Consider the following 27,351-nt stretch of genomic DNA (forward strand, 5'->3'; position numbering starts at 1 on the left):
AAGGCGAAACGCAGTCCGCACCCAGCCCCAGGAGGCCAGGTCACCGCCACGGTAATCGGAAAGACTCCCGACCCAGGAGGTTGCGCGCCCCTCGGCGCTCAGTCCCGGGCCAGAGGTGACCTCCTAGCACGGGAGGTCTCCAGGTCTCCCAGCCCGAGGCTCTGCGGGGCGGGCGTCCCGGGAGGCTGCCGGCTGGGCGGGAGGCGGGCGCTCAGGGCGCGGCCGGCGGCTACTCGCGGGCCGCACTGGGCCGGGGGTGCCTCCCTCCGCCTCTTCCTCCGCCGGCCGGGCCGGGGCGGAGCGGGGCGGCGGCATGGCGGGCCGGCGGGCCGGGGCCGGGGCCGGGGCCGGGACGCTGCTGGCGCTGCTGGCGCTCCGGGCGCTCGGGGCCGCGGCGCACCCGCAGTGCCTGGACTTCAGGCCGCCCTTCCGGCCGCCGCAGCCGCTGCGCTTCTGCGCGCAGTACTCGGCCTTCGGCTGCTGCACTCCCGAGCAGGACGCGGCGCTGGCCCGGCGCTTCGGGGCCGTGGCGGCGCGCGTGGACGCCGCGATGTGGGCCGAGTGCGCCGGCTACGCGCTCGACCTGCTCTGCCAGGTGAGCGGACGCGCGGCGGGAGGGCGCGCGCCCGGGGCCTCGGTCCCAGATGCGAGGGTGGCGGCGGTGGCAACCCTACTGGGCGAGGAGGATCGAGACTGGGCATCGGGCTTCGGAGCCAGAGGCCCCCGGGCGGGAGTCATTCGGCAGGGGGCGGGGAGTCGGGCATCCTGGGATGGCTGTGGGCTTTGCCATCACTAACTTTGTGACTTAGGTTTTCTCTGGGTCTCGGTTTCTCCTCCTGATGAAATCATTGCTCCCTCCGAGTCTGGGGGGCTCTTCTGTCCTGGCACCGCCTAAAGATGCCCCCAGTGCCCCGGCCCCGGAGAGCCCTGCCCTTGTCCAAGATCCAGGATGGGAAGCTTTTGTCCTGCTCCGAGCTCCCTTGCGTTGCCCCCGGGGAGATTTGGGCGCCCACCGACCCCTGCAGAGGGCATGATCGTCGCGCTGGGCTTGGGTTTGTCGAGGGGTGTGAGGGACCCCGCTCCCAATGAGGGCCATTCCCCCCAACCTGAAGGAGCAGTCTGAGGGCCCCTCCGTATTGTGGGACCCTGACACGCCCTGGGTCTCCTATCCTGGGTGACCCCGGTAGTGAGCTGTGCCAGGCGGTTCCAGACCCCCTAGGTTTGTGCTGTGCCCTCTCCCTGGGATGGTGCTCCCACCCAACGTGAACTCTCTCATCCTCGGAGACCACCCAAGACATCCCTTTGGTGAAGCCTCTTGGCCCCCATCCCCCCTCTGAGGGCTGAACCCGGGCTTCTCCTCACACCAGATTGTGCCTCAGTTGTTCGTTTTCCTGACTCCAGAGTGCCTGATGACCCCAACCCCTGGTGGGTAATGGGTCAAGGCTGAGAAGTCCAAAGGCTGGCCCTGGCCCAGCCCCGGGCAGTGAGAGGACCCGTGGGTGGAGTGGTCCTGTCTACCAGCACAGAGTCCTAGCCTTCTGTCGTCAGGGGCAGGTGCTGGTGGGAGGGGCGGGGCCACCCGGCGCTGGCTTGGATTCAGACGTGCTAGGGTCTGATCCTGGCTCTGCCACTTCCCGGCCTTGCAACCCCGGACAGGTCATCACTGCACTTCAGTTGCATCATGTTTACACTGGGGGAGGTCTAAGTTTCCCCGCCCTCCCCCCACCCCACCCCCGCTTGCCATGAAGACTGAATGACACACACTCAGAGCTCAGTGAGCCATTCTGCCTGGATTTCTCTAGAGCCTCCTTGGTCCCCGGTGGCCACCCAGCCCCAAGCGGGGACGGAGGGGGGCCCAGAGGCTGACTCAGGGAAGGCCCGGAGAGGCAGGGACTGGCCTGGTGATCATACAACCCGGAAGTGGCCATGGTGATGCGTGGCCCACACTCACTGCCCATGTGAGTGAGCCGTCATCTCAGCAAGAAATAAGAGGGGCTGGGAGGGCTCTCTCTACTGGTGGACTCCCCCGAGCCCCCGCACTGGGCATCTCAGGGGAGCAAGAATGGTGCGATCAAGCGCCCACCTCCCTCGCCAATCTGGGGGCCTTAGAGGATCAGATTCTGTGATCTTTGCGTGTCAGTCACGTGAAAGAGTTCATGCATCCATGCCGTGGTTTTTTTTGCCTTTTTGCTTTAATTGAGCATTTACTATGTTCCAGGCTCAGCAGGGCACTGAAGGTAGGCAGGTCTGCGAAGGAAGAAGGGAAGGGCCAGTCCCGCTACCCTCCCCCTGGTAGGAGGCTCCCCTCTGTCCTTGGGAGCCGTCCCAGCATGGCCTGGCCTTGAGCAAGCTGTGGTAGAATGGCTGCTAGCATCTCACCCTGGGCGTCTTGGGAGTGACCTCATGTCTGGAGCGAGCTTGGAGAGTGCAGCAGGGGCTGGATCATGGTTTCCCTGGAGGGCCTCGTGGGAGGGAGGGAGAGTGCTGGACTGGGGACAGTGTTCCCAGCAAGCCAAGGCGGTGTCTGGACTCAGCACCTCCTGATTTCCACCAGGGGAGGGGGCCGAGGTGCCTTGTTTACGAGTTTCAGTCAGTGATGGAATTCAGGCACTCACATCTGCCTGGACTCTGATGGCGAAAGAGACCATGAAACCATGCCTGTGCCCACAGTCCCCCCAGAACATACGCCCATCTGACACCCACGACTCCTCCAGACGCCCATGAGGGCTACCTAGCCAGAGGGCAGTAGTTCCTCCCAGCCCCTTCAGACCCTTTCCTGAGGCTTTGCCCTGGTCCGTCTGATGTCGTAGGAAGGAGAAGAGAGAGCTTGTGACATGTGGTAGCTCAGGTTCCAGGTTGATTAGAGCCAGTCCATGCAACAAACTTCCATGTGACCGTGATGGCCTCTAAGTACCCCACGTCATCAACGCCTGGTTTCTGATAGAAGTCTGTGCACAACACGCTCTGTAAGTGCAGCCCCTGGGCAGACAGTGCTTCGGAGCCTGTCAGGAGTTGGCCCTGTGCGGGGTGCTGGGCCCAGGGGCAGTTGGCCAGTCACAAACCCAGTTCTCAAAAGTCTCCTTGTTCAATTCAGGAGACACAGAGACACTTATCAGAATGGGCCAAAGGCTCCCCACGGGTCACCATGGAGGCAGAGCTTGCCCTGAAAAAGTCAGGGAAGCCTTCCTGGAGGAGGGAACACTGAGCTGCCTCTGAATCGTCCATATTGTTTGAGCCCTTACTCAGAAAACACATGTATCGCTTCAGTTTATTTCTCCCAATAATTCTGTGCTTCAGTTTATTTCTCTTGGAAAATTTTTTCCCTTTTATAGATGGGGACATAGGCACAGATAGGTTAAGAAACTTGCCCAAGGTCGCTCAGGGAATGGTAGACTTAGTCTCCCGTGTGCTCTGACTCCAGAACTCCTCTCTTAATCACTTTGCCATATTGCCTGCCTTCTTGAAGTCTCGCTGTGTGCTGGGCCCTGGGATCCCTGCCCTGAAGGGTCCCACAGCCTTGCGGGTGGACAGACACAAAAAGAGATAACTAAGTCCTAGTCAAGCAGACCACCTGAACAATGGGGAGGTGACAGCAGAAACAGAGAGCTCCCGCTGCAAGCTACAGAACTACATTTAGGTGAATGTTGTGTCTGAGATGTGGATGGAGAGGGGTAGGAGCATCCACAAGGTCCGGGGGAGTCAGGGGACAGAGGTGTAAGAGAAGGCTACTGAGTTGGGCTTTGAGGCATGCATAGGAGTTTGCCAGATGCAAAAGTGGGCAAGGAGGGAGTGTCCTACAAGTGAATACTGTCTACAAAGACTCAGTCTTCCTGGGGAATTCTCTGGGGGTTCAGTGGTTAGGGCTCTGTGATTTCACTGCTGAGAGTTTGATCCCTGGTCAAGGAACTAGCTACGTGGCACAACCAAAAAAAAAAAAAAAAAAAAGACTCAGTCTTCCTAAAGAGTAGATGACACGATGGACATAAGAAGCCTTTGGGACTCTGGGCGTGGGTCATGAGTGTCAGCAACCGCACAGAGGCAACCTTGGGCAGTAATGTGGGCAGGCTGTTTGTCCCCGTGCTGAAAGGCACAGACAGCTAAGCAATGTGATACTGGGTTGGTTTTCCATGAGTTTTCTGCTGCCTCCCCCCACTGACCACTGTGAGGCCAGCTGCTTTTTTTTGTTTGCTGTTTATTTATTTGGCTGTGCCAGCTCTTAGTTGTGGCACACAAGAATTTTAGTTGTGGCATGAGATGTCAGTTGTCGCATGTGGGATATAGTTTCCTGACCAGGGATGGAACCTGGGCCCCCTGAATTGGGAGTGTGGAGTCTTAGCCACTGGACCACCAGGGAAGTCCCGTGGGTTGGGTTCTGGTGCGTGGAGGGCACTCAGATTGGCTTGCAGAAGTCTATTTTGCTGCCCACTGTCTCTGGAGCCGAGGACAGTGCCTGGCACGGAGTCTGAAGGCAGTAAACACTTGTTGAATGAAATTCCGTTGAGTAATCTGAAAAGAGCCCTGGTCTGGGTGTCCTAAGATCTGGTTCTGAGCCGTGGCTTGGCCACTTCTTGGCCTGTGGCCTTCTTGACGCCTCAGCTTCTCGTATATAGTAGGAATCACCATGACCCTACCTCGCAAAGCAGAAATGAGCTGTGTGTGCACACAGACCCTCCCTGGTCCACACACAGCTGCTGGCGGGACTCACGGGGCCTCCAGGGGCAATGTGAGAGAGGGGGCACGCACACAGGCCAGGGCCGGGCCGTCTGGAACACATGGAACACGGCCTCCCCGTCTGGGCCCAAGACGGTGCTCAGCAGACCACAAGCGCGTCACCCAGTGGCCCTCAGCCCCACGGTAGCAGGAGACAGGCCAGGAGGACAGGCCAACGGCGTGGCCAAAAGCCACAATCGTGTAAAAGGAGGGTGTGGCCTCTGGCCAGGAGCCTGAGAACCCAGCCAAGAGGGCAGCCTGCCACCCACGGCCCCTGGGGGCCTCCGGTGGGAGCCCAGCTGGGCCCTGCCTGGGAGCGGGCCGCGTGGGCCTGTCTGTGCCTCCCCTACTGGGGGACGAGCATCCCCGGAGGCTTCCGGGGGCCCGGGGCTGAGTCAGACCCACAGGCCCTGGCCTGGTGAGCTAATGGTGGGGTGGGGGATGGAGGGTGGGGGCTGTCAGACACAGACACAATTAAATAGGCTCCGTCAGAGGCTCTAGCTGAGAGATGGCCTTAGAGAGCCTGGAGTGGTGAGACCTTTGCTCTGGGTTGGGGGGTGGTGGTTGGGAGGGGGCTTTCAGCTCTCAAATGGTGGGTTCTGGATCTCGAAGCTGGGAGAGGCCTGGTCACGTTGGTTGTCTCCACCTGGGTTCTCAGGGAGCAGAACCTGGGCCATAGTTCATGGGTTTTTTTCCTTCTTAGGGTGAATGGACCATGCCAGCAGGAGTGACCAGGGGCAGAGGGAGACCCATCAAAGATGCAGTTGCAAGTTGGCTGTTGCCAAATGTGACTGATGCTTGAGCTGGCAAGACCACGGGTCCGAGAAACCATATAGATGGCAGATCAGATGTGGCCCAGGGAGGGGCGGGGGTGAGCCCAGAGGAAAACAGAACAATTTCTCCATCAGCTTCCTGCTCCCAGGGGCCCAAGGTTTGCCACATCAGGCCTTAACTCCTCCGCATTCCAGATCCTGCCCACCCAGGTGCTGAGTGGGGTCCCAAGTGTCTCATCAATGGGGAAGCCCCCAGGGGGCAGCGGAGGCGGGAACCATAGCTGTTGGATATTTCCCGGTGGAGTCACAGCCTAGCAGAGCCGGAAAAGGGGCCAGCGAGGTCAAGAGGGTCTGAAGAGGTGCTGGAGGGGAGGGGGAGCAGGGGAGGAGCGGATCTGATTCATCTCACAGAGAATCTGGTCTGGCTACAGGGGACAGGCTCAGGGCCCCGCCTGGAGGGGCCGAACCCAAGGTCAGAGGGAAGGAGGAAGGTCCTGGTGGCCAGGGGGACGTGGGGGCAGGAGTGTAATCAAGGTACTCACATGTGTACACGCGTCACCTCCCTGGTGCTGGGGGGAGGGAGTCCACCTGAGACCAAACCCACATCCTCCATGCTCACCGAATGGTGCTGAGTGACACTGGGGGACCCACACCTCGGTCTCCCCATGTGCAGGAGGGAGCGCCCCGTCGTGGGCTCTTGTGGGGATTAAACGATGGAGGGAGGAGCACTGACTCCCACACAGGGCTGCTCAGGGTGAATCAGTGTCCAGCATGGTGCCTAGGTATTCACCATGGGCCTCCTATATGCCAGACACCATCTCAGGCTCTGGGATACGACAGGGACCAACGCAGGCAAAATTCCTGCCCTCGCGGAATTTAGGTTCCGCGGAAGGCAGACAATAAACATGTAAACCCATTGGTTTTTATTATATTATCAGGGAACGTTACAGTGTTTGTTTTTTTATGGTTTTCTGTTTTAAGCCAAAACAGAGGCCAGGAGGAAATGGGGGTGATGGATGGGGTGGTCAGTGAAGACCTCCCTGGAGGTGCCCCTTGAGTAGGAATCTAAAAAAAAAGTGGAGTGAATCATGGAGGTATAGGGTGGAGGCAGCATATTAAAAGAGAAAGTGGAACTTCCCTGGTGATCCAGTAGGTAAGACTCTGCGCTCCCAATGCAGAAGGCCACAGGTTCGATCCCTGGTGAGGGAATTGGATCCCACATGCTGCAACTAAAAGTTCACATGTGTTAGTCACTCAGTCGTGTCCAACTCTTTGGGACCCCATGGTCTATAACCCGCCAGGCTCTTCTGTCCATGGAATTCTCCAGGCAATAGTACTGGAGTGGGTAGCCATTTCCTTCTCCAGGGGATCTTCCTGACACAGGGATCAGACCCTGGTCTCCTGCATTGCAGGCAGATTCTTTACCATCTGAGCCACCAGGGAAGCCTGATCACTACTACAACTGAAGATCTTGAGGGCCAAAACTAAGACCCGGTGCAGCCAAATACATACATACATATATATATATATATATATATATATATATATATATTTTTTAATAACTAAAAGAAAAAATGTATTAAAATGCCTCAGATCCTTTCTGGCAGACAATAGGTGCTTAAGAGTAGCTCCTGATGTTGTTAGTAGCAGGAGCAGTCATAGTGTGGTTATTCTAACAGAAGCATCAAGGCAAGAGAAAGGAGGAAGGTGAGGAGATGCAGGCCCCCTGGAGCTGGCGCTGTAGTCGAGACAGTGGGTAGAATGGACAGATGGCGTCTTCCCATTTTACAGATCAGCAGACTGAGGCTCTAGGAGATGGGGTGAACCGCCCGTGGTCACATGGCTGGTAAGCCCACCCCAGAGCACCCCTGCGCGTGCCTGTCTCTGCAGGAATGCTCGCCCTACGCGGCCCACCTCTACGACGCGGAGGACCCGTCCACGCCCCTGCGGACGGTGCCCGGGCTCTGCGAGGACTACTGCCTGGACATGTGGCAGACGTGCCGGGGCCTCTTCCGGCACCTGTCTCCGGACCGCGAGCTCTGGGCGCTGGAGGGCAACCGCGCCAAGCTGTGCCGCTCGCTGTCCCTGGACGACACCGACTACTGCTTCCCGCGCCTGCTGGTCAACGAGAACCTCAACTCCAACCTGGGCCGCGTGGTGGCCGACGCCGAGGGCTGCCTGCAGCTGTGCCTGGAGGAGGTGGCCAACGGGCTGCGCAACCCCGTGGCCATGGTCCATGCCCGGGACGGCACCCACCGCTTCTTCGTGGCCGAGCAGCTGGGGCTGGTGTGGGTCTACCTGCCCGACCGCTCGCGGCTGGAGAAGCCCTTCCTGAACATCAGCCGCGCCGTGCTCACCTCGCCCTGGGAGGGTGATGAGCGGGGCTTCCTGGGCCTCGCCTTCCACCCCAGCTTCCGGCACAACGGCAAGCTCTACGTCTACTACTCGGTGGGCGTCGGCTTCGACGAGTGGATCCGCATCAGCGAGTTCAGGGTCTCGGAGGATGACGTCAACGCTGTGGACCACGACTCGGAGAGGTGGTTCCCCCGGGAGCCCAGGCCGGGAGGGGGCGGGGCTGAGATCCGGCAAGGCAGCGCACCAGCAGTGGTCCATTGGCTCTGCGCTGCGCCCCGAGGGGTGTGAAATATTTTGACTGTCACACCTAGTAAGGGGGCTGAGTCCCCTAGGAGTTCAGGGGAGGGGCAGTTGCCAAACAGACATCACGGAGACTTGAGTCCAGCTCATGGATCGGGTACTTTAGATGGTTCCTTTCATTTGGTTCTCATACAGCCCCAGTTTACAGATGAGGAAGTGGAGGCTCAGAGAGGTGAAGGGACTGCTAGGTCACACAGCTAGGAAGTGTCAGAGCTGGAACTCTGATCTGTCTGCTTCCCTCCCAGGCCCAATCCACTGCTCCCACCTGCCCAGCTCTGGCCCAGAGGGGCCATTCTCACCTGGCTGGCCCCCACCTCCTACCTGTCACCTCCACACTCCACCCCCAGGCAAATTGCTCCTTCCCACCCTCCCAACTGCGGGTTTATCCGTTCTTTGCCTCCAGGCTTCTGCTCCTCCCAATACCCAGCCTGCTCTTTGGGTATTAGTTATGCTCCAACTGTTTTCAAAACAGGTATGACAGGGCTTAATATGCACATGATATACACAGGCTTCCATGGTGGCTCAGACAGTAAAGAATCTGCCTGCCACGCAGGAGACCCTGGTTTGATGCCTGGGTTGGGAAGATCCCCTGGAGAAGTATTCTTGCCTGGAAGAATTCCATGGACAAAGGAGCCTGGGGTGGGGGGCGGACTGCAGTCCACCAGGTCGCAAAGAGTCACACACGACTGAGCGACGAACAATTTTTGACCTAGCCTGGCGTGAAGGGCATACATAATCTGTCTCCAATAGGAAAATAAGTCCCGTGCCAGGTAATTCAAATAGGCAGAATTTGATACTGGGAATTAGTTCCTCAGGTGTTGGAAATGATGAATGAGAAGTGGGGGGGAGGCGGGGGAGAAGGGAGGCAACCCTGAGTTCAGCAACTGAAGGGAGCTGACTTCACCTCTTGGACTGCGAGAGGCAGGGCTCCTGGAGCCCCTCAGCTGGGGCCGCTGGGTAGGAGCTGGAACCATGGTGGGCCTAGGTGGGGGCAGCTGGAGCCAGGGAAGAGGTGCAGCTACTGCCAAGACACTGCCTGAAGCCGAGAGAGAGAGGGGGGAGGAAGAAGTACCCCTGAATCCTCCCCCACCCATCTCCTGCTTTCCTTGGCTGAACCTAGCTGGAGGCCAGTTAGCTGAGGAGCATGGGAAATGTAATTTGTAGGAGCTGGTAAAGTATCTGCCTGCAATTCAGGAGACCAGGGTTCCCATCCCTGGGTTGGGAAGACCCCTGGAGAAGGGAATGGCACCCCACTCTCCTATTCTTGCCTGGAGAATTCCATGGACAGGAGCCTGGCGGGCTACAGTCCATGGAGTCGCAAGGAGTCAGACATGATTGAGCGACTAACACTTTCACTTTCTCCCCCCCAACTCCAGTCTCCTGCCAATGCTTTCCTTGGCTGAACCTAGCTGGAGGCCAGTTAGCTAAGGAGCATGGGAAGTGTAGTTTGTAGGAGCTGGCCCTCTGAAGCAGAGAGCAGGTAAGGGGAGGACCAGGGCTGATCTGAGGGCAAATAAGCAAATAATAGCACATCATGTGTTTGATAAAATTGTAAACTCTTGACATTGAAAGTATAAAAAGAAGGAATCAAACTGGCTAATGTGAGAATCTAATGTATTAATAGATTTTGCCTGTGAGCTTCCTGGCAGCCAAGACAAAAATGGAAAGCATAATTCTCGTTATCATATATGAAGCCACACAACTGATTCTCCAAGAGAGGCCAGGTTTGTCATGTGAATCTCACAGAGGGAAGACAGAGGGACAGAATGGATGTGACTTCAATGGTGACTTTAAAAAATGGATTCCTGATGAAGACTGAAGGTGGAACACAAAATATACAGATGAACATATTTCAGAATTAGGGTTCAGCAAGGGTCCTCTGGGGACCTCGCAGTTCAAGCCTAGAACCTGACTCTTGCAGGGGAGGAGGTAGGCGTGGCTGGCTCGAGGCAGAGCCAGGAACGAGTGGTCAGCTGTCAGTCTCTGTTCTCAGGGCTAGGATCCCAATGGGAGAGGGATGTCCAACAGTCGGGGCTGTCCTTTCCGTGGAGGACCCGGTTTGGGGATTGTGTGTGGCCCCCATGTCATGTGTGTTGGTCTCACAATAGAAAGGCTTCTGGTCTTGGCTCTGAAGGTCCAAAGTCCTGGGGTCAAGGTACCTGACATTTCTGTATCTCAGGTTTCCTATCTGCATTAATAAAGGATTGGCCAGTCAGTCGCCAATCCTGGAAAACCTAAACTAGCCTAAGCATTTTGGTCAAAGGGAATTTAATACAGGGAGTTGGCTACAAAGGTATTGGGAGGGCTGGAGAAGGAAAAGGAGAGGGTCAAGTTCCCTAGAGATGAGTTCTTGTGAGAAGCGAGGGGAACACAAGGCAAAAAGGTCTTGGTGCTGCTGGGTTTCGCCCCTCCTGGTACCCAGATGTCTGGGCAGAACGCCAGGAGTCCACATTCACCAGGCGCTGTCGCCCTTCCTGCAACCATTGCTTCCGGAGGCAGCGCCAAAAACCAGGGACATGTGGCTCCTCCCTTCCCCTTGCCTGCCACCCTCTCCTGGCAAGCCCTAACTGGAAGCTAGCTGACTGGCAGTGTGGTGGAAGATTCCCTGGCAGTAAAGGAGGTCACTGAGAAGTGAGTGTGGAGCTGAGCACAGGCCACACCATCCAGCCCGCCTCCTTAGAAGTTGCAACCATAACAAACGAGGGACTGTGTCAGAAGTGCTCAGCTTAAGTGGCTGGTGTGTGGGGAGCTATGATGATGAAGAAACCAGTCGTGCTAGTGATTGGGTCAATGGTTTCACTTGATCCTAACAGGCAGGGGCTAGTTGTGGGGGAGCAGTGGAAAAAGCACTAGACCAGAACCAGAAGTCCTGAGTTCCTGTCCCAGCTCTGCTGTCTATGGGCTGTGTGACCTTGGGCAAGTTGCTCAACCTCTCTGAGCCTCTTGGATCTCATTGGCACAGTGAAGTGAATTATCCCTTCCTAGCCTGCCAGATCCTTATAAGAATCACCTCCTGTAGAGGATATGGAAAGTCCAACTACGAAATGGCATCTAAGAGAGAGGAGGTTTTATTGCTGTGATCTTGTTTTGTGTTTCTGACTGACATTTTCTTTGTGTGTGGGATGGCTTATCTTCTCTTAGGATAATCCTGGAAATCGAAGAACCAGCCTCGAACCATAATGGAGGCCAGCTGCTCTTCGGGGATGATGGGTACCTCTACATCTTTACCGGAGATGGTGGGATGGCCGGAGACCCCTTTGGGAAGTTTGGAAATGCCCAAAACAAGTATGTTCTGATCTGGTTGGTGGGTGGGTTGGTTTATGTACTCTCCTGGAGGGGGAATGACTTCCTCAACCACGAAACTAGGGCAATAGAAATGGCTTTGGGTCCCAGCTCAGCCTGCAGCCAACCAGCTGGGGACCCAGTGCCTTCCTTTTATCAGTTAGAAAGGAATAATGATCATCTCCATGGGGAGGCTTGTCATGAGGCATAAAGGTGATGGGTACCTGAAAGGCGGCATCACAGAGCCTCTGGGAAGATGAGATTTTTCTCTGAAGTCCGCCCAGCACTGCTGAAGCCAGAGGAAGGAAAGGGGTGCTTTCCAGACCAAACGGGGACTGTGAGCTGGCTGGAGCAGGGCTGTATGGATGGGCATGTGGGTTTTCTACCCCAAGGGTCACCCGAGATGACCCCAAAATTGAAGCAGAGTCTTGCTCTCAGTTCTTCATTTCTGGACTTGAGAAGATGGCCTGCCACCATTCCCTTCCTTACACACACACACACACACACATAGTCTCACGTGTATAGATAAGGATGCCCAGGAGTCTCAGGGCAACCTCCTCCATTCTCTCCGCCAAAATCACAAAACCTTCCTCAGCCCAAAGAGTAAAAACAGCGCATATGATGTTGATTACAGTAATTAAAGTGTTCCCAGTTTGTGACTTGAGCTTTCATATGTGACAGCGTAAGAACCACTGCAGCTTTCTCATGTTTGGGATGTATTTAGAGATGAAGTTGAGAAAATAGAAATTAAGGATTTGTGGATAATTGGACAAGACTTAAAACATTATTTTGCTGCTATGAGTTTTGCCCACTTACATATCAAAGCCTGGAGCGTGGTGTGTGGGCTCCGGGGAGTAATCTGTAGCTTGGTGTGGAGCAGGCTGGAGAGTGTCAGAGGAACTCTCTGGAGCAGAACCTAGAAGTCCACAGTAGGGGATTAACTGTGGGGCAGCTACTGGGGCGGGGGAGAGCGTTTTATCATCATGAAAGAGGACACTTGTGTGGTGTCTTTAATGATGGCGGAAATGCTTGGGTGTTGATGTTCTGTGAGAATGTGGGGTACACAGTTGCATGAAATGGGCAGACCAGCCAGTTCTGCCTTAAAAAGCAGCCCAAAGGGAGTGCACACAGATGCTAGGCGAAAACCTTGCAGTAAGTAAGTGCATCAAAAAATCACAGATGAAGGGACTTCCCTGGTGGTCCAGCGGTTAAGACTCTGCTCCCAGTGCAGTTCAATCCTTGATCAAGGAATTAGATCCCACATGCCACAACCAAGAGTTCCCACGCCCAAACTAAAGATCCCACATGCCTCAACTAAGACCAGACACAACCAAAGAAATGAATAAATACTGTAAAAAAAAGTCACAGATGAAGAGGGTGTGTTCCACGCTGCACATCTTCGAGGACGTCGCAGAGTCCATCGTGTGTCGCTTTTGTCCTGCAATCAATGAGACCAAGAAGCCGCTCACCCCAGCGGCTGCGTGGAGGTCCGGGCTGCCTCAGCGCCCTGTTCCGCCTGGCTCTGGAGGGAACGTGCTGAGGTCTCGCTCCCAGGCCCCGGAAGCCGATGTTGCCGGGCACCTGAAGGGACCTCACTTCCTGTCCAGAGCTGCCTGGGGGACTGGCAGGTTGTTCCCTCTCAGAGCCTGGGTTCAGGATGGTGTGTGTAGAGTGTGGGGTGAACTGAACCGTTTCGGAGGCCTGTTTGGCCCTCTGACCTGCTGCGATGGCCCTGGGCGCGTGTGAGAGAGAAGGCAAAAACCCCACCTCCCGTTTCCTGCTAACATCTGCTGCCTTCTGTCCCTGCCCTCCCTTGTACTCTGGAAAGGTGCATTTGATTTTGATTGCAGTTATTCATTCATTCACTCTCCAAACACTTAATGAGCACCTACTGCATGCCTGTTGCTGAAAGTAAGCTGTAAACAGGCATCATCTTTCTAGTATCATTTTCACCCGGGAGCGCAGTCCTGCAAGGAAATAGAGGAACCATCTAATATTACAGCAGAGAACCCCAAGGCCTGGGGAGGTCAGAAAGTGCGGTGAAGAGCTTGGGTTTCTGCAGCCAGGCTACCTGGGCTGGATCTCAGCCCTACGATTTATGAGGGGTGAGGCAACTAGGGGTGCTCTATGGCCTCTCTGAGCTCAGCTGCCCCGTCTGTGAAATAAATGGCGATCACAACAGCACCCACTTACCTAAAACACTGGGGCTTCCCTGGTGGCTCAGTGGGTAAAGAACCTGCCTGCCAATGCAGGAGATGGAGGGTTCGATCCCTGGGTCAGGAAGATCCCCTGGAGAAGGAAATGGCAACCCACTCCAGTATTCTTGCCTGGGAAATCCCATGGACAGAGGAGCCTGGCAGGCTACAGTCCAGAGAGTTGAAAGAGTTGGACATGACTTAGTGACTAAACAACAACAACCTAAAAGATTTGTTGTGAGGATGAAACAAAGCAACAGATGGTATGTAAGTCAAACGCTTAGGATGGAGCCTGGTAAGGTGTCTGATAATGTCAAATGAATGATTGGGGTTACCCAGCCGGTGCATGGCTGCTGAGGACTTGAACTTGGGGTCTCTGGCCCCATAGGCTTGCCTTGCACCTGGGGCGGCCTTGGGCTCCAGGCCCCCTACCCCCAGCCCCGCCCCAGTCGGTGCTTTCTCCCGCAGATCGGCACTGCTGGGCAAGGTGCTGCGCATCGACGTGGACCGCAACGAGCGCGGCCCGCTCTACCGCATCCCGCCGGACAACCCGTTTGTGGGCGACCCCGCCGCGCGGCCGGAGGTCTACGCCTTCGGGGTACGCAACATGTGGCGCTGCTCCTTCGACCGCGGCGACCCGGCGACGGGCGCGGGCCGCGGGCGCCTCTTCTGCGGCGACGTGGGCCAGAACAAGTTCGAGGAGGTGGACCTGGTGGAGCGCGGCCGCAACTACGGCTGGCGCGCCCGCGAGGGCTACGAGTGCTACGACCGCAAGCTGTGCGCCAACGCCTCCCTCGGTGACCGCCCCCGCCCGCTCCGCGCCCCCGGGGACCCCTCTCCCCAGATCTGCCACCCCCCACTCCACGGCTGTGCGCCCACGCCTCCCTCGGTGGCCCCCCAACCTCACCTACCGCCCCGCGCCATTGAAGACCCCCAATCCTGGTACAACCCGCTCCATTCCCCCCCCCCTCCCCATCGGGATGAGCATCCTTACCTCTGTCTGTAGCCAGCCGCGCGCCCACCCGGACTTCCCTAGCCTGCTCTTCCCTCCGGAATGGCTCCCCCGCCGCCCTCCCCAAATCACTTCCTGCCTGGCAAACCCTTGCCCTCTCCCCACCTTACAAACTTTAAGCATCACCCTTTCTCGTTGACTCTCTGGGGCCCCATCTCCGACCCTCCTGGGGCCCTCCCACCCCCCTGGTCCGGCAGGACTCAGGACCACCCACGGAGCCTCGGCGGGACCCCCGGCAGGCTCACCCAGCGTCTCCCCACTCTGCAGATGACACGCTGCCGATTTTCGCCTACCCGCACAAACTGGGCAAGTCGGTGACTGGGGGCTACGTGTACCGGGGCTGCGAGTACCCCAACCTGAACGGCCTCTACATTTTTGGAGACTTCATGAGCGGGTAAGTGACCCGACAGCAGTTCTGAGGGTCAGGGACCGCAGAGGTGAAAGGTCGGGGAACCTGAACACCACCTTTGACGGCTCTGGGTCATCCGTCTCCTGGAAGCCAGGACCTGTCGCTGCTTGCCAATGGGCCAGAGAGGTCACCTTGCAGGAGAGAGGGTACCCGGGGCTCCAGCTGAGGTCTGCCCACTGGGCCCCATGGAGCCTTGCTGCCTGATTCCCATGCTCTGTGGCCATGCTGCCTCCCCCCACTGAGCCCCCAGAGTGGGGGTGGGTGTGTTGGGGGGAAAGGGGGGTGGGATAAATCACATCCCAAACAGGTTTCAGAGGGGGTTGGAGACCATACCTCCCAAGTCTGACGTGGGTCTGACTCTTTCCCCAGGGGAGCTTACAGAGCCTCATGACACCTGTTTCTCCCATTGTACAGAGGGGAAAACTGAGGCCCAGAGAGGCCCAGGGAAGCCACACACCTGGCATGATGTTTTAAAGTATAGCTGAGATGACCTGTGTCCAAAGCCTGGCGTGCTTATTAGCTGTGTGACCTTGAGCCAGCTGCTTCACCTCTCTGAGCTTTAATTTCCTCATCTGCAAAATGATAATAGTACCTGCTTACTAAGCCTATTTGAGTCCTGTTCATACATATACAGCACTTAGAATCTAGAACATGCCCAATTTCTGCTTGTTTTGTTGTTGTTTTGTTTTATGAATAAAATGGAAGGATCTGCTGGTGATCTCAGGACCTTCCCAGCCTCATGTGAAATGAATTTTTTTTTTTTTTTTTTTGGTTGCCCCATGCAGCTTGAAGAATCTTATTTCCCCAACCAGGGATCAAAACCAGGTCCCCTGTAGTAGAAGTGTGGAATCCTAACCACTGGATCACCAGTTCTTAAGTATTTGCACTCTAGCCTCTCCACATAAGGGCAGTTGAACAGGGTCTCTGTTCAGAGAGGAAGCAAGGAAGCCTGAGGTTGGCAGAATTCTTACCTCTTGCAGGCTGCTGAACTGGGGTGGGTTTGTGGCCATTTGTCTATAGCTGGGCTAACAGAAAACCTTGACCTGGGCTGGGTCCTTCTCCCAGCTTGGAGAGTGTCCCTCTGGACTCAGTTATCCCATCTGAAAAATGGGTCTAGATGAAACCTCTCTTTTTTTACCCCAATTCTCCTTTTACTCTTCTGCTACACCCCCACCCCCACCCCAGGAATGCCCAAGCCACTGTGTTTCTGAACACAGAAGTTCAGTGAATTTTGCTGGCACTTCCCAAGCTCCGCTGCTGGGTCAGGCTTCATGCCAGGGCTAGAGCAACAAAGTTGAAGAACACCTCACACCCAAGCCAGGTGTGAGTCTCACTTGGTCCACTTGAGTCTGGCCTCAGAGAGCCCATGCTGTCTGGGAAAGCCCAGCACAGGAGCAGTCAGGAGGGCTTCTAGGAGGAGGGGACAACTAAGCAGGGCCTGAAAGTATCCGTAGGTGACTGACAAGCGTAGAAGGGAGTAGGGACAAAATCAGCATATTCTGAAGATGCCAAATTCTCCACTTCGGGAATTCCCTGGCGGTCCAGTGGTGATGACTTTGCCTTCAGCTGCACAGGGCATGGATTCATCCCTGGTGGGGAGCTGAGATCCCAAGTGCCTTGCGGCCCCGAAACACCAAAACATAAACAACAGAAGCAATACCATAACAAATCCAATGACTACTTTAAAAATGGTCCACATCAAAAACAAAAAACAAAAAAACCCCCAGATTCTCCATTTCATGCTCCCAAGTGGAGGCAGCACCCAAGTCTATGCAGCCTCGGAGGCTTTGAACCGGAAGCCAGCTCCTGACTGCCTCCTGCTGGTCAGTGGTTGGAACTGAACAGAGAAGGCTGAAACCAAGTCAGTCTTGTTCACCACATGGTTCTCCTGGGTTTCCCTGGCAGCTCAACAGTAAAGTATCCGCCTGCAATGTGGATCCCTGGATTGGGAAGATCCCATGGAGGAGGGCATGACAACTCACTGCAGTATTCTAGCCTGGAGAATCCCATGGATAGAGGAGAGCCTGGTGGGCTACAGTCCACGGGGTCCCACATACTAAGCACACAGGCTTCTCCTGCTGTGTATTGGGTTGGCCAAACAGTTTGTTTGGGCTTTTCCGTAACATCTAACAGAAACACCCAAACAAACTTCTCGGCTGACCCAATAGCAGGTGTGCTCAGTAAAGACAGCACTCAGGGCAGCCTTCCTGGATGTGCGATCTGTGCGCTTACACAGACGTGCTCAGAAGGGTCCACGCTCGGTTTAACGATCTGCCGTCACTATCTTGAAACTTTTAGTACATTTTGAACAAGGGTCCTTGCACGCTTATTTTGCACTGGACCCTGCATATTATGTGCAGTCCTGGTTGCATGGCTAACAGATGAGTGGATGGATGGGTTGGTGGGTGGGCTTCCCCCAGGCACCCTGCCAGGCAGGACCCCTCAGCCCATCCTCCTTTGCAGGCGTCTGATGTCCCTCCGGGAGAACCTGGAGACAGGCCAGTGGCGGTACAGCGAGATCTGCATGGGCCGTGGCCAGACCTGCGCATTCCCAGGCCTCATCAACAACTACTATCCACACATTATCTCCTTTGCCGAGGATGAGGCTGGTGAGCGCTCCTGAGGCCTTTGCATCCGGGCTGCCCCTACCTGGGACTGACCTCCCCGCTTCTGGGGTCCTTTTGGCCTGGGATTCCCGGGATGGCATCTCAGGCCTGAGTCACCTTCAGGCTGGAGGGTGACATGTTCAGAGGTCTTGAGCCTTGTCTGGGTGTCAGTTCTCACCTGTCTGAGCTTCCACTTCCTCATCTGGAAAGTGGGAGCAGTGGCCCCCTACTCCCACCATGGGCAGAGTTACTGGGAGGGATCACGTGACCCCACAGGTAAGAGTCCAGGGAGGTTATGGGACCAGGAACGGGTGTGATGGTGGAAAGGCAGGCAAGTGGCGGGAGAGTGCCTCCCTGGGGACCCCCAGCACCCTGGATTCCTGATGGCAAATGCACTGGGGCCTATGGATGAAGTCGCATTGTCCTCGGAGAGAGCTGGGCACTGCTTTCTTGCCTGTTAGTGGGTCCCCTGTTCAGGCGCTTGTGTTTTCATTGCCAGGAGCAGAGGGGGAGGGGAGAGGAAGAAGGACCCTGGGGGCTGGATCCCGCCTTTGTCCTTGGCCCCGGATTGTCCCTGGACAAAAGCCGAGGGGCCCCCAGTGGGGCCTGGTGGATGCTTGGCCAGGTTACTAGGCAACACCCTCCCAAGGGCCTTTCGAGAGGTGTCCCCCTGCAGGGCCCAGTGCCCAGAGCCCCCAGGCCTGAGTCTGGGAAACCTTTGTTGAACCGACACCCGTCAGAATTTAAGTTTTCAAAAGGGCAGCCCCAGCCCCCACTGCCCTCCTCAAGCCCACTGGGCCCTTGAAAGCCTTTTCTTTTGGTCAGTAGGGGGTTAACATGTTTTGGAAGGGGGGGGTGCCCTTTCCCGGTGCCCCCTCCCCACAGAGCCCAGACCCAGAGGCAGGCCCAGGGGGCCCTTCTGAGTGACACCAAGGGACGGACAGCCAGGAGGAGGCCTCAAAGACAGACAGGCCGACGGACAGCATGCTGGTGAGCTCAGGCAGGCGGCCTCTGAAGGCACCGAGAGCCGGGGAGCTGAGGCCTGCAAACTGTCCCAGCTCCCTGCAGCCTCTGCCTCTCGGCTTGATCTTCTGATGCTTGTAAATTGCACAACAAGGACCTCTGCTGGCCCAGTGTCCTCCAGGGACAGTCCACACCGTAGAGACCAGGAGGAGGACGGCGTGGCCCTTGGCAGAGCTTGGCAGTGCCATCAGGGCTCCCTGACTGTGCACGGGGCTGGGGGGCCATGGCTTCCCCCAGATTAAGGCTGGATGGGGCCTTACAGTGCACCCAGTCCAGTGCTGCCACCTTACAGATGGGGGAACTGAGGCTGGCTTTTCCTGCCCAGTATTGGGATGGGGGAGGGGCGCTGGACACGGCCTGCCCCCCCGCCCCCCACCCAGGCCTCCGGGAGCAGGGTCTCAAGCTGGAGCTCTGTCAGGCAAAGGCAGCTGATGAAGAAGTGCATCCAGGCCGAGGGGCCAGCATGTGCAGGGACCCCGAGTTCCTCCAGGGCCTGGAGTGTAGGTTCAAGGAGGGCTGCCCAGCCAGGGAGGAGCCAGGCTGCTCCCAAGAGCCTCTCTCCAGGAAACAGCCCAGAGCCTGAAGTGACGGCTCACGTTCACAGCTGTGCCTGTGGGCTCTCCAGCAGGGACCAGCTTGCTGGGACCCTGCTCCCTCCCACAGAGTGCATCCACCTTGTGGGCCTATTCTATCCCACCACCCCCACCAAAGTAGGGCTGGGGCCCCTGGAGGGAGGAGTCAGAAGGCATTGACCACTCAGCACCCTGCCCTCCCCAGCCCCCAGCTCCCGTGACAGCTGGGTTACCTAGTTACACAGGTCACCTCTCAAGTGCCTTCCCCTTCAAGACTTCCCCAGGTTTCCTGGGTCTTGATTCTCAGACACCACCATCATGCAGCCCTCCATGACTGCACCAGTCACCAGGGTCATGCTTTCCTCTAAGCTCCCATCTCACTGCCTGTCTCAGCCTCTCCTTGGGGAAACCACCCCTGCCCCCATCCTTGGGAGAGCTCTTTGCTGCCTCTTACAAGGATGGGAGGTATTAGCATGGCTGAACCATTACTTTGAGGCACAAGTGAGGTGTGTGTAGGCCTCCCAGCTACTATGTGTCCTACATCAGTGTGGGCTTGGGGGCAGCAGATGTTTCTGAGTTCAAGGCTTGCTTAACCGTTCACCAGCTGTGTGACTTTGGGCAAGTCACTTGACCTCTCTGAGCCTCTATTTTCTCATCTCTACATTGAGAATAATGAAACCTACTTCTTGGACATTTGTACCTGTGGCAGCAAGGGCTGGGGGTGGGATACCGGTGAGGAGAGAGCAGAGAACTCAATTCCCCTGAGAGTGTCCAGGGTCCAGGTGCTCGTAATTCCACTCTACCAACTGAGGCTGAGGGGGGCTGTCCCAGAGCTGCAAGAGCTCATGTGGGGCAAGTGCCGGGGCTGGGATTCACACCAGAGACTCCTCAGACTCTTCTGCCCCTGCTACTGGCCTGGGAGGTGCCTGCTGCTCCGTGGAGAGAGAGGGAGCCCTGTCCCCAAGGGCCAGGCGGGACCTGGACCCTGGGTGCCAATGACAATAACAACAACGGCAGTAATAGTTCATACTGATGGAGCAGGTACCCCATGCTCTTGTTATCCTCACAACAGCCCTACGAGGCAGGCCCGTGGGGGAATGTGGAAGCTGGTCACCAGTAAGCAGTCAGTGGGGAGCTCAGAGGTGTGTGTGCTGGGCATGAGACCAGTCAGGGACCAGGGGTGGGGCCTGGGGGCCCCTGAGGTCACCAGGAAGGAAGCACGAGCAGAGGTCAGAGCCTGGGTGGGTGCGGGCAGAGTGGCCAGCACCCCAGGAGGCTGTGCTGCAGAGACCCCGGGATGCGTCTGGATGCCTTTCGCAGCCTCAGTTCCCCGTTCTGGGGACTGGAGAGGTACACCGGCCTTGAGCATCTCCCCTCCTGGCTCACTGAGGTTGGGGTGCACCCCAGAGCCTGAGGTGGGGGCGTGGGGCTGGCCCAGATGGTGTTCCAGGCAGCTGTCTCACCGTTTGCTTTGCTTCTCCTTCAAGGGGAGCTGTACTTCATGTCAACAGGCGTGCCGAGTGCCACTGTGGCGCGGGGGGTGGTCTACAAGATGATCGACCCTTCCAGGTGAGTACCTGCCTCCTGCCCCCAGAGGGCCTGAGCTCCTTCTGTCTGCCAGGAGCACTCCCCTCTGTTACCTTATTTCCCCTCTCTATCGCCTCCGAAGGTGGGTGTGATTAACACCCCTATTTTTCAGAAGAGAAAACTGAGGCCCAGAGAGGGAAAGTGACTAGCTAAGCTCATACTGCTGGTAAGGGCATATCTAAGATTCAGAACCTATCTGTCAGCCTCAAAGTCCAGCTGTATTCATAGGTGGCGCTATTGGTAAAAAAAAAAAAAAACAAAACAAAAAAAAAACCCACCTGCCAACGCAGGAGATGCCAGAGTGCAGGTTCGATCCCTGGGTCAGGAAGATCCCCTGGAGGAGGGCATGGCAACCCACTCCAGTATTATTGCCTGAAAAATCCATGGACAGAATAGCCTGGCGGGCTACAGTCCATGGGGCTGAAGCAACTTAGCACGCACGCTTCCACCCTTAGAAAGGTGCCAAAGATACCAGTGGGGACTGACAACCATGGACCCCACCATCACACTTTTTAAAATTCTTTTTAAAATTTTAGAACAGTTTGTTTTACAGATAAGTTGCCACGATAGCACAGAGTTTCCCGTATATCCACCATTCAGTATTCCCTATTATTATGATACATTTGTCATGATTAAGGACTTCCCTGGTGGCTCAGATGGTAAAGAATCTTCCTGCAATGCAGGAGAACCAGGTTCAATTCCCTGGTCAGGAAGATCCCCTGGAGAAGGAAATGGCAACCCACTCCAGTATTCTTGCCTGGAGAATTCCATGGACAGAGCACCCTGGTGGGTTACAATCAGTGGGGTCCCAAAGAGTCGAACATAACTGAGAACTAACACTATCACAGTTAATGAACCAATACTGGTGCTTTACTCTTCATTAAATGCCACGCTTTTTAAAAAGTCAGGCACCGCCATACTTTTAAAAAAAGGATTCCTCTGGTTTTTCCCTCATGTCCTTTGCTTTGGGATTCCATCCAGAATTCCACGTTGTATTTAGTTACTATGTCTCGTTAGCGTTCTCTGGTCTATGACCGTCTCTCAGACATTCCTCGTTTACCACACTGTTTTGTGGAAAGCACAGAGCTCTTCGTTATTGACATAACTATGAAGAAAAACGTAAGGGCTTGCTTCTTTCCCTCCTCTGAGGTCCTGGCCCTCTTTGGATTGCTGTCATTGTGGAGGAACACATGCAAACTTTGCATTTTTTTTGTAGGTCTGTCCTTATTTCGCATAAACATTTCCATGTTGCAACATGACCCTCGGAAGGCTCGTTTTTGATGGCCGCATAATTTTCTGTTGAGTCACTGTGCCATGACCGCCTTATCCATCCCTTGGACATTTAGGTTATTTCCAATTTGGAAGGGAAAAATGCTTCTCTAAGGAAATATCACCTAATTCATGCCAGATACTGCCTGAGACCCACCAACTCCTTTAGTCTGAACAGCATCCTTCTGGGCTTATGCGTGCAAGATCAGTCTTTTCAGTTGTGTCTGACTCTTTGTGACCCCATGGACTGTAGCCCGTCAGGCTCCTCTGTCCAAGGGATTTTTCAGGCAAGAATACTGGAGTTGGGTGCCGTTTCCTCCTCCAGGGGATCTTCCTGACCCACAGACTAAAGCTGCGTCTCTTGCATCTCCTGCATTGGCAGGAGGATTCTTTACCACTAGCGCCACCTGGGAAGGGTAGCTATCACCTCCTCCAGGGGATCTTCCCGACCCAGGGATTGATCCTGCGTCCCTTGCGGCTCCCTGGGCTCACGACCTGCTTTCAACAGAGAGACTTGAGGCTTAGGGATCTCTGCTTGAGGTCTCATGGGTCAGAGGAGCAGGCAAGAGGCTAGACTCCCCTTTCCCGCACCCTCTGACCCTTCTCATCCCTTGCACTTTTCTCTTTTGGAATCCACGTAAGTTTTTGCACCCACAACATATGGCAGAGGGGCCACATACCAGAACATTTGGAAAATGAAGAAATGGGAAGTGGAGGGAGTAGGGTGGGGGTCCTCTGCCCAAACATAGCCACTGTGGGATTTTTCTGGGTGCATCTCCTACCCTTTGGCAAAACAAAAAATTTTTACATAATTTCCTTAAGGAACAAAACCAGCTGGGTCGGTCTGATGCGTGTGGCTATTATCTGGAGCTCAGAGCAGCCGGAAAAACCACCCTTTCTGCAGCTTGGAGAAGGATGTGAACCGGGCTGTGTTTCAGCCTCGGGGGGCAGGGGGTGGCCCAGGTCCCCCCTTGCTTTCTCCCTTCTGCTGGGGCTGTTTGAAAGCCGCCCGGGGTCACGTGGCTGCTTCAGCCCTTGGGCTTTCCCCTCGTGCTCCTGGGACCCATTGAAGTCTTGGACCCACGTGGGCTGGTCCCAGAATAGGGTCGGTCCCATTCAAAGACTCACAGATCAACGGCCAGAAGCTCATTAAAATGGGATTCCATTCCTTCCTTGTGCCCCTCCAAGATGTCCAAGGAGACCCAATTCAGAGCCCTGGCAACCCTTCTCAGGCTCTTTTCTCTCCCAGCGCTCTCCAACCTGGCGCTCCAAGGCCCCCAGTTTCCTCAGCTCTGCCGCCAGCCCCGAGGCGCGCTCTCTCCCCGCCCCGCTTTATTCTTCAGATCGACTTAACCTTTCCCTTTGATTCGGCATCACCAGAAATCTCAGAACCAGAGGGGCAGAGATAGACCCTCCTCAAAGGCTGTGGGGTCGGGGGCCAGGGTAAGATGCAGGGATGGGGCTGCAGTGACAGTTACAGGAGTCAGACCCAGCAGGCTGGGGAGGAGGAGCGTGACGTTTGATCGCATCCCAAGGACGCTTCATGCCCTGAGTTAGAAGTGGCCACCGGGGCCCTTGTGCACTTCAGGCAGAGGCCTGAGTGGGTGTTCGGCAGGCTGTTCAGGGGTGTTCCTGTCCTGGGGGTGGGCTCTTGGGGCCTGGGAGGCTGGTGCAGCAGGAGTGTGCTGTTGTGTCCGACTCTCGTAGCCCGCCAGGCTCCTCTGTCCATGGGATTCTCCAGGCAAGAATACTGGAGTGGGTTGCCATTTCCTTCTCCAGGGGATCTTCCCGACCCAGGGATCGAACTTGTGTCTCCAGAGTCTCCTTCATTGGCAGGCAGATTCTTTACCACTTAGCGACCTGGGTGAAAGTGAAAGTCGCTCAGTCCTGTCCGACTCTTTGGACTATACAGTATACTGGAGTGGGTAGCTTTTCCCTTCTCCAGGGGATATTCCTGACCCAGGGATCGGACCCAGGTCTCCTGCATTGTAGGCGGATTCTTTGCCACTGAGCCACCTGGGTGCTGCTCCGTAAATGGCCACCCTTGTTACCATTCACACCTGCCCAGGTCTGAAAGCGCGCCGGCCCTTCCCCTTCGTGAGTGGCTGCAGGGGGTGGGTGATACCGGAGGGACACACTCAGGGTGAGCTCCCAGGGGGCTGGGGTGACTCATGACGTCCTGTGTGTCGGCAGACGGGCACCACCCGGCAAGTGTCAGGTCCAGCCCTCCCGGGTGAAGGTCAGGAGCCGCCTCATCCACTTCGTGCCCAAAGAAAGTAAGTGCCTGCCAACGGGAGACACAGGGGGCTTCTGCAGCCCACACTTGCCCACCCCCACCCCCCAGATGTGCATGCTCCTAGCTGGGTCTGGATGCCCTCCCTCGGCTCACTCACTGTGCCCAGCACTGTGCCTGGGGCACAGCAGACGCTCGGAGGGCACGGAACTCCTGAGACTCCCTTCCCCTGGTGCGTGTCAGTCCCAGGCCACGGTAAGTGGCTCCGAGGGGCTGCAGGCGGTCAGAACCACCGTGACAAAGGGAGAAATAGGGGGTCCCAGGCAAGGTTCACTCAGAGTTCTAGGGGGGACAGAGAAAGGGGGGTAGATCTATATCTGAGCGAGAGTGGAAAGAGTTATTCTCGGCGCAAGGGCACCTGGTGGAGGGGACGATTGGGCCAGGTCTGCTATTAAGCCGGTTCTGTTTCTGACAAGCTTCGTGGGGAGGGAAGGGGTGCCAATCCTCCGGAGGGGCCAGGCAAGGCCACAGTGACCGCTCGTGGGATCTGGGGCCCTCTGAAGAGGGTATGCCCCGAGGAGGGGCTGTTCCACTGGGCTCAAGCTACGTGGGAACGGAGACAGACCCCGTGGAGTCAGACCTTCCAGTTCTCAAGACAAGCCGGATTCGCATGCTTGCGTCCATCCAGCACATGTATGTGCTTCAATCTGGGGCTTTAACGCTGAGCAAGCAGATATGCTCCCTGCCTTCTTGGGTTGTTATTGCACAATCTCCTGATTTGAAAACACTGGCAACCAGTTCATAATTTTAAAAACCACCCGGCGGGCCAAAGGAAATACTTTAGTGGGCTGAGTGTGCCTAGCAAGTCTTCAGTTGGCAGACTGGAGTTGGGGGTGAGGGGGCAGGAAGAGGGGGAGACTGGGCAGCAGGGCGGGTGGGGGTGCCTGGTCCTGAAAAGGGGTGCCCCACCACGTGGAGAAGAAGTTTGGGGGAAGGGGGGAGCTGGGTGTTCGGGGTGGGAGTTAATTCTAGCCACAGTTGGTTTCAAACCTTGGCCCTTTTCCACTCACTCATGAGGCAGTTTTCTGCTCTTCTGTGAGGTCCCGGCTCTGTGCTGGATGCCCGGGCTACAGGAGAAGTCAGACCAGGCCCTGTCCCAGCTGGGGCAGACAGAGAAGTCATTTAGTGTCCCAGGCCCCATGGGAGAAATTGTGCGGGGTGCCACCGGGACCCAGAGCCTTGAGGAGCTGGAGGGAGTGGGGGCGGGCCGGGAAGGGCCTGGAGCTGATGAGGGTTGAGCCTGGGTGGGGAGGACGGTGTCCAGAGGTGGGGGAAGGCGGCCTGGGCAGTGAAGGCAGCAGCAGGGTTTGCAGAATGACCCGAGAAGCCCCTAGCCCCAGCTCCAGGTTGGCACCTGTGGGGTCAGGGTGACCCCAGAAGCACTGTCCCGGACCTCATTCTCAGGGTCTGAGTAGAGGGCAGAACCAGGACATCTTTCCCTGGGGTCTGCCTTCCGGGGTGGAGGCCTGAAGTGGGCTGGGGCAGCCGGGGTCCCTCTGACTGCACGCTCTTCTTCTGTGCAGAGTTCATCCGGAGGACGGAGAGCACCCCACGGCCCACCAAGGCTCCCCGCCGCAGCCGGCCCACGGCCGCTCCGCCGGCGCCCACCCCGCGGCCCGCACGGCCCACCCCGCGGCCCGGGCGCCGTCGGGGCAGCGGGCGGTGGCGGGGACGGCCCGGCACAGCCGACCCCGAGCCCTCGAACGGCGCAGTGCGCCTGGTGCGGCCGGCGGGCCTGAGCCCGGGCCGCGGGCGCGTGGAGGTGTTCGCGGGGGGACGCTGGGGCACCGTGTGCGACGACGCGTGGGACACCAAGGCGGCGGCCGTCGTGTGCCGCCAGCTGGGCTTCCGGTACGCGGCGCGGGCCACCAAGCGCGCCGAATTCGGTGAGGGCCGCACGCTGCCCATCCTGCTGGACGACGTGCGCTGCACGGGCAGCGAGCGCAACCTGCTGGAGTGCGCGCACGCCGGCCTGGGCTCGCACAACTGCGGGCACCAGGAGGACGCCGGCGTCGTGTGCAGCCGCGAGGACCCCGATCTGTAGGCGAGCATCGTCCGGCCGGAGCCCGGGAGCCCCCTCCACCCAGGGCGCGCGCCTGGTGCGTGCGCCGGGGTCCGAGGGTGGAGCGGAACGTGGGGCGGGTGCCTGGGGTGACCCATCTGCGACGCTGTCCTGTGGATGCGTGGGAGGCGTGTGCGGTGCGCACGTGTTCCCTGTGTGTTTCTGCCCCTGCGTCTACCCGGAAGTGGCAGAGTGTGTGCTGGGGGTCGGTGTGGTCCCTGTGGGCGCCTTGGTTCTGGGCGGAGGTGATCTTACCTCCAAGCACCTCAAGCAGCAGGCCAGGAGCACAGCCCTGAGCACCGAGGGCAGCTGCCCTTCAAGGGTGGACCTGACCACTGGCTGCATTAATAGAGGTCCGGTGGTGGATGGAGGAAGGGGACCAGGACTGCCCTGCTCGGTAAGGGAGTGGAAGGCCCGCAGACCAGCTGGACCATGGCCTGAGAAATGCGACCCAAAGGATGTGGACCGGTGGCCTGGCAGTCAGAGTTGTGGAGGAGAACCTGAAGGCATCTAGTGGGGACAAGGGAAGTCATCAGATGGGTGACCTGTGGGCGATGGGAGTCAGGCTGCCCTGGGGAGGGCAGGCAGGGGGCACTAGGTGACTTCAGGGAGAAGCCTCCTGGGCCCAGCCAGTACAGGCACTGCGGTCGCTGGTGAGGCTTCGGCTCTCTCCACTTTCAAGTCTGTGCCAGGGCCACCTCTCTCATCTGCACCCCCCACCCCAGCCCCTCAGTGAAATCCCAGGGAACCTTCTGCTTCCTCCGGCCCCACTCCAGGGGCCGGCCAGGCTATGGACCCAGCGAAACTACTGATGCTCTGTCACCCAGGGCTGTGCCAACAACATGACTGTTTACAAACCCTCCTTCCCGCCTCTTCTCTGACTCGCCCCGGCCTGGAAGCTGG

General features: G+C 57.1%; 1 protein-coding gene across 1 annotated transcript; it reads left to right on the plus strand.

The window, feature by feature from the left end:
• The first annotated feature begins 313 nt into the window (after positions 1–313).
• Positions 314–27,310, plus strand: HHIPL1 (HHIP like 1). Its single transcript, XM_061159402.1, has 9 exons — positions 314–595; positions 7,374–8,020; positions 11,280–11,423; positions 14,084–14,412; positions 14,895–15,021; positions 17,500–17,645; positions 20,725–20,806; positions 24,287–24,369; positions 25,910–27,310. The coding sequence occupies exons 1-9, from the start codon at positions 314–316 to the stop codon at positions 26,428–26,430; spliced, it is 2,361 nt and encodes a 786-aa protein (XP_061015385.1). The 3' UTR covers positions 26,431–27,310.
• The last annotated feature ends 41 nt before the right edge of the window (positions 27,311–27,351 follow it).

This window comes from Dama dama, chromosome 13, assembly GCF_033118175.1.
Source record: "Dama dama isolate Ldn47 chromosome 13, ASM3311817v1, whole genome shotgun sequence".
Classification (NCBI taxonomy): domain Eukaryota; kingdom Metazoa; phylum Chordata; class Mammalia; order Artiodactyla; family Cervidae; genus Dama; species Dama dama.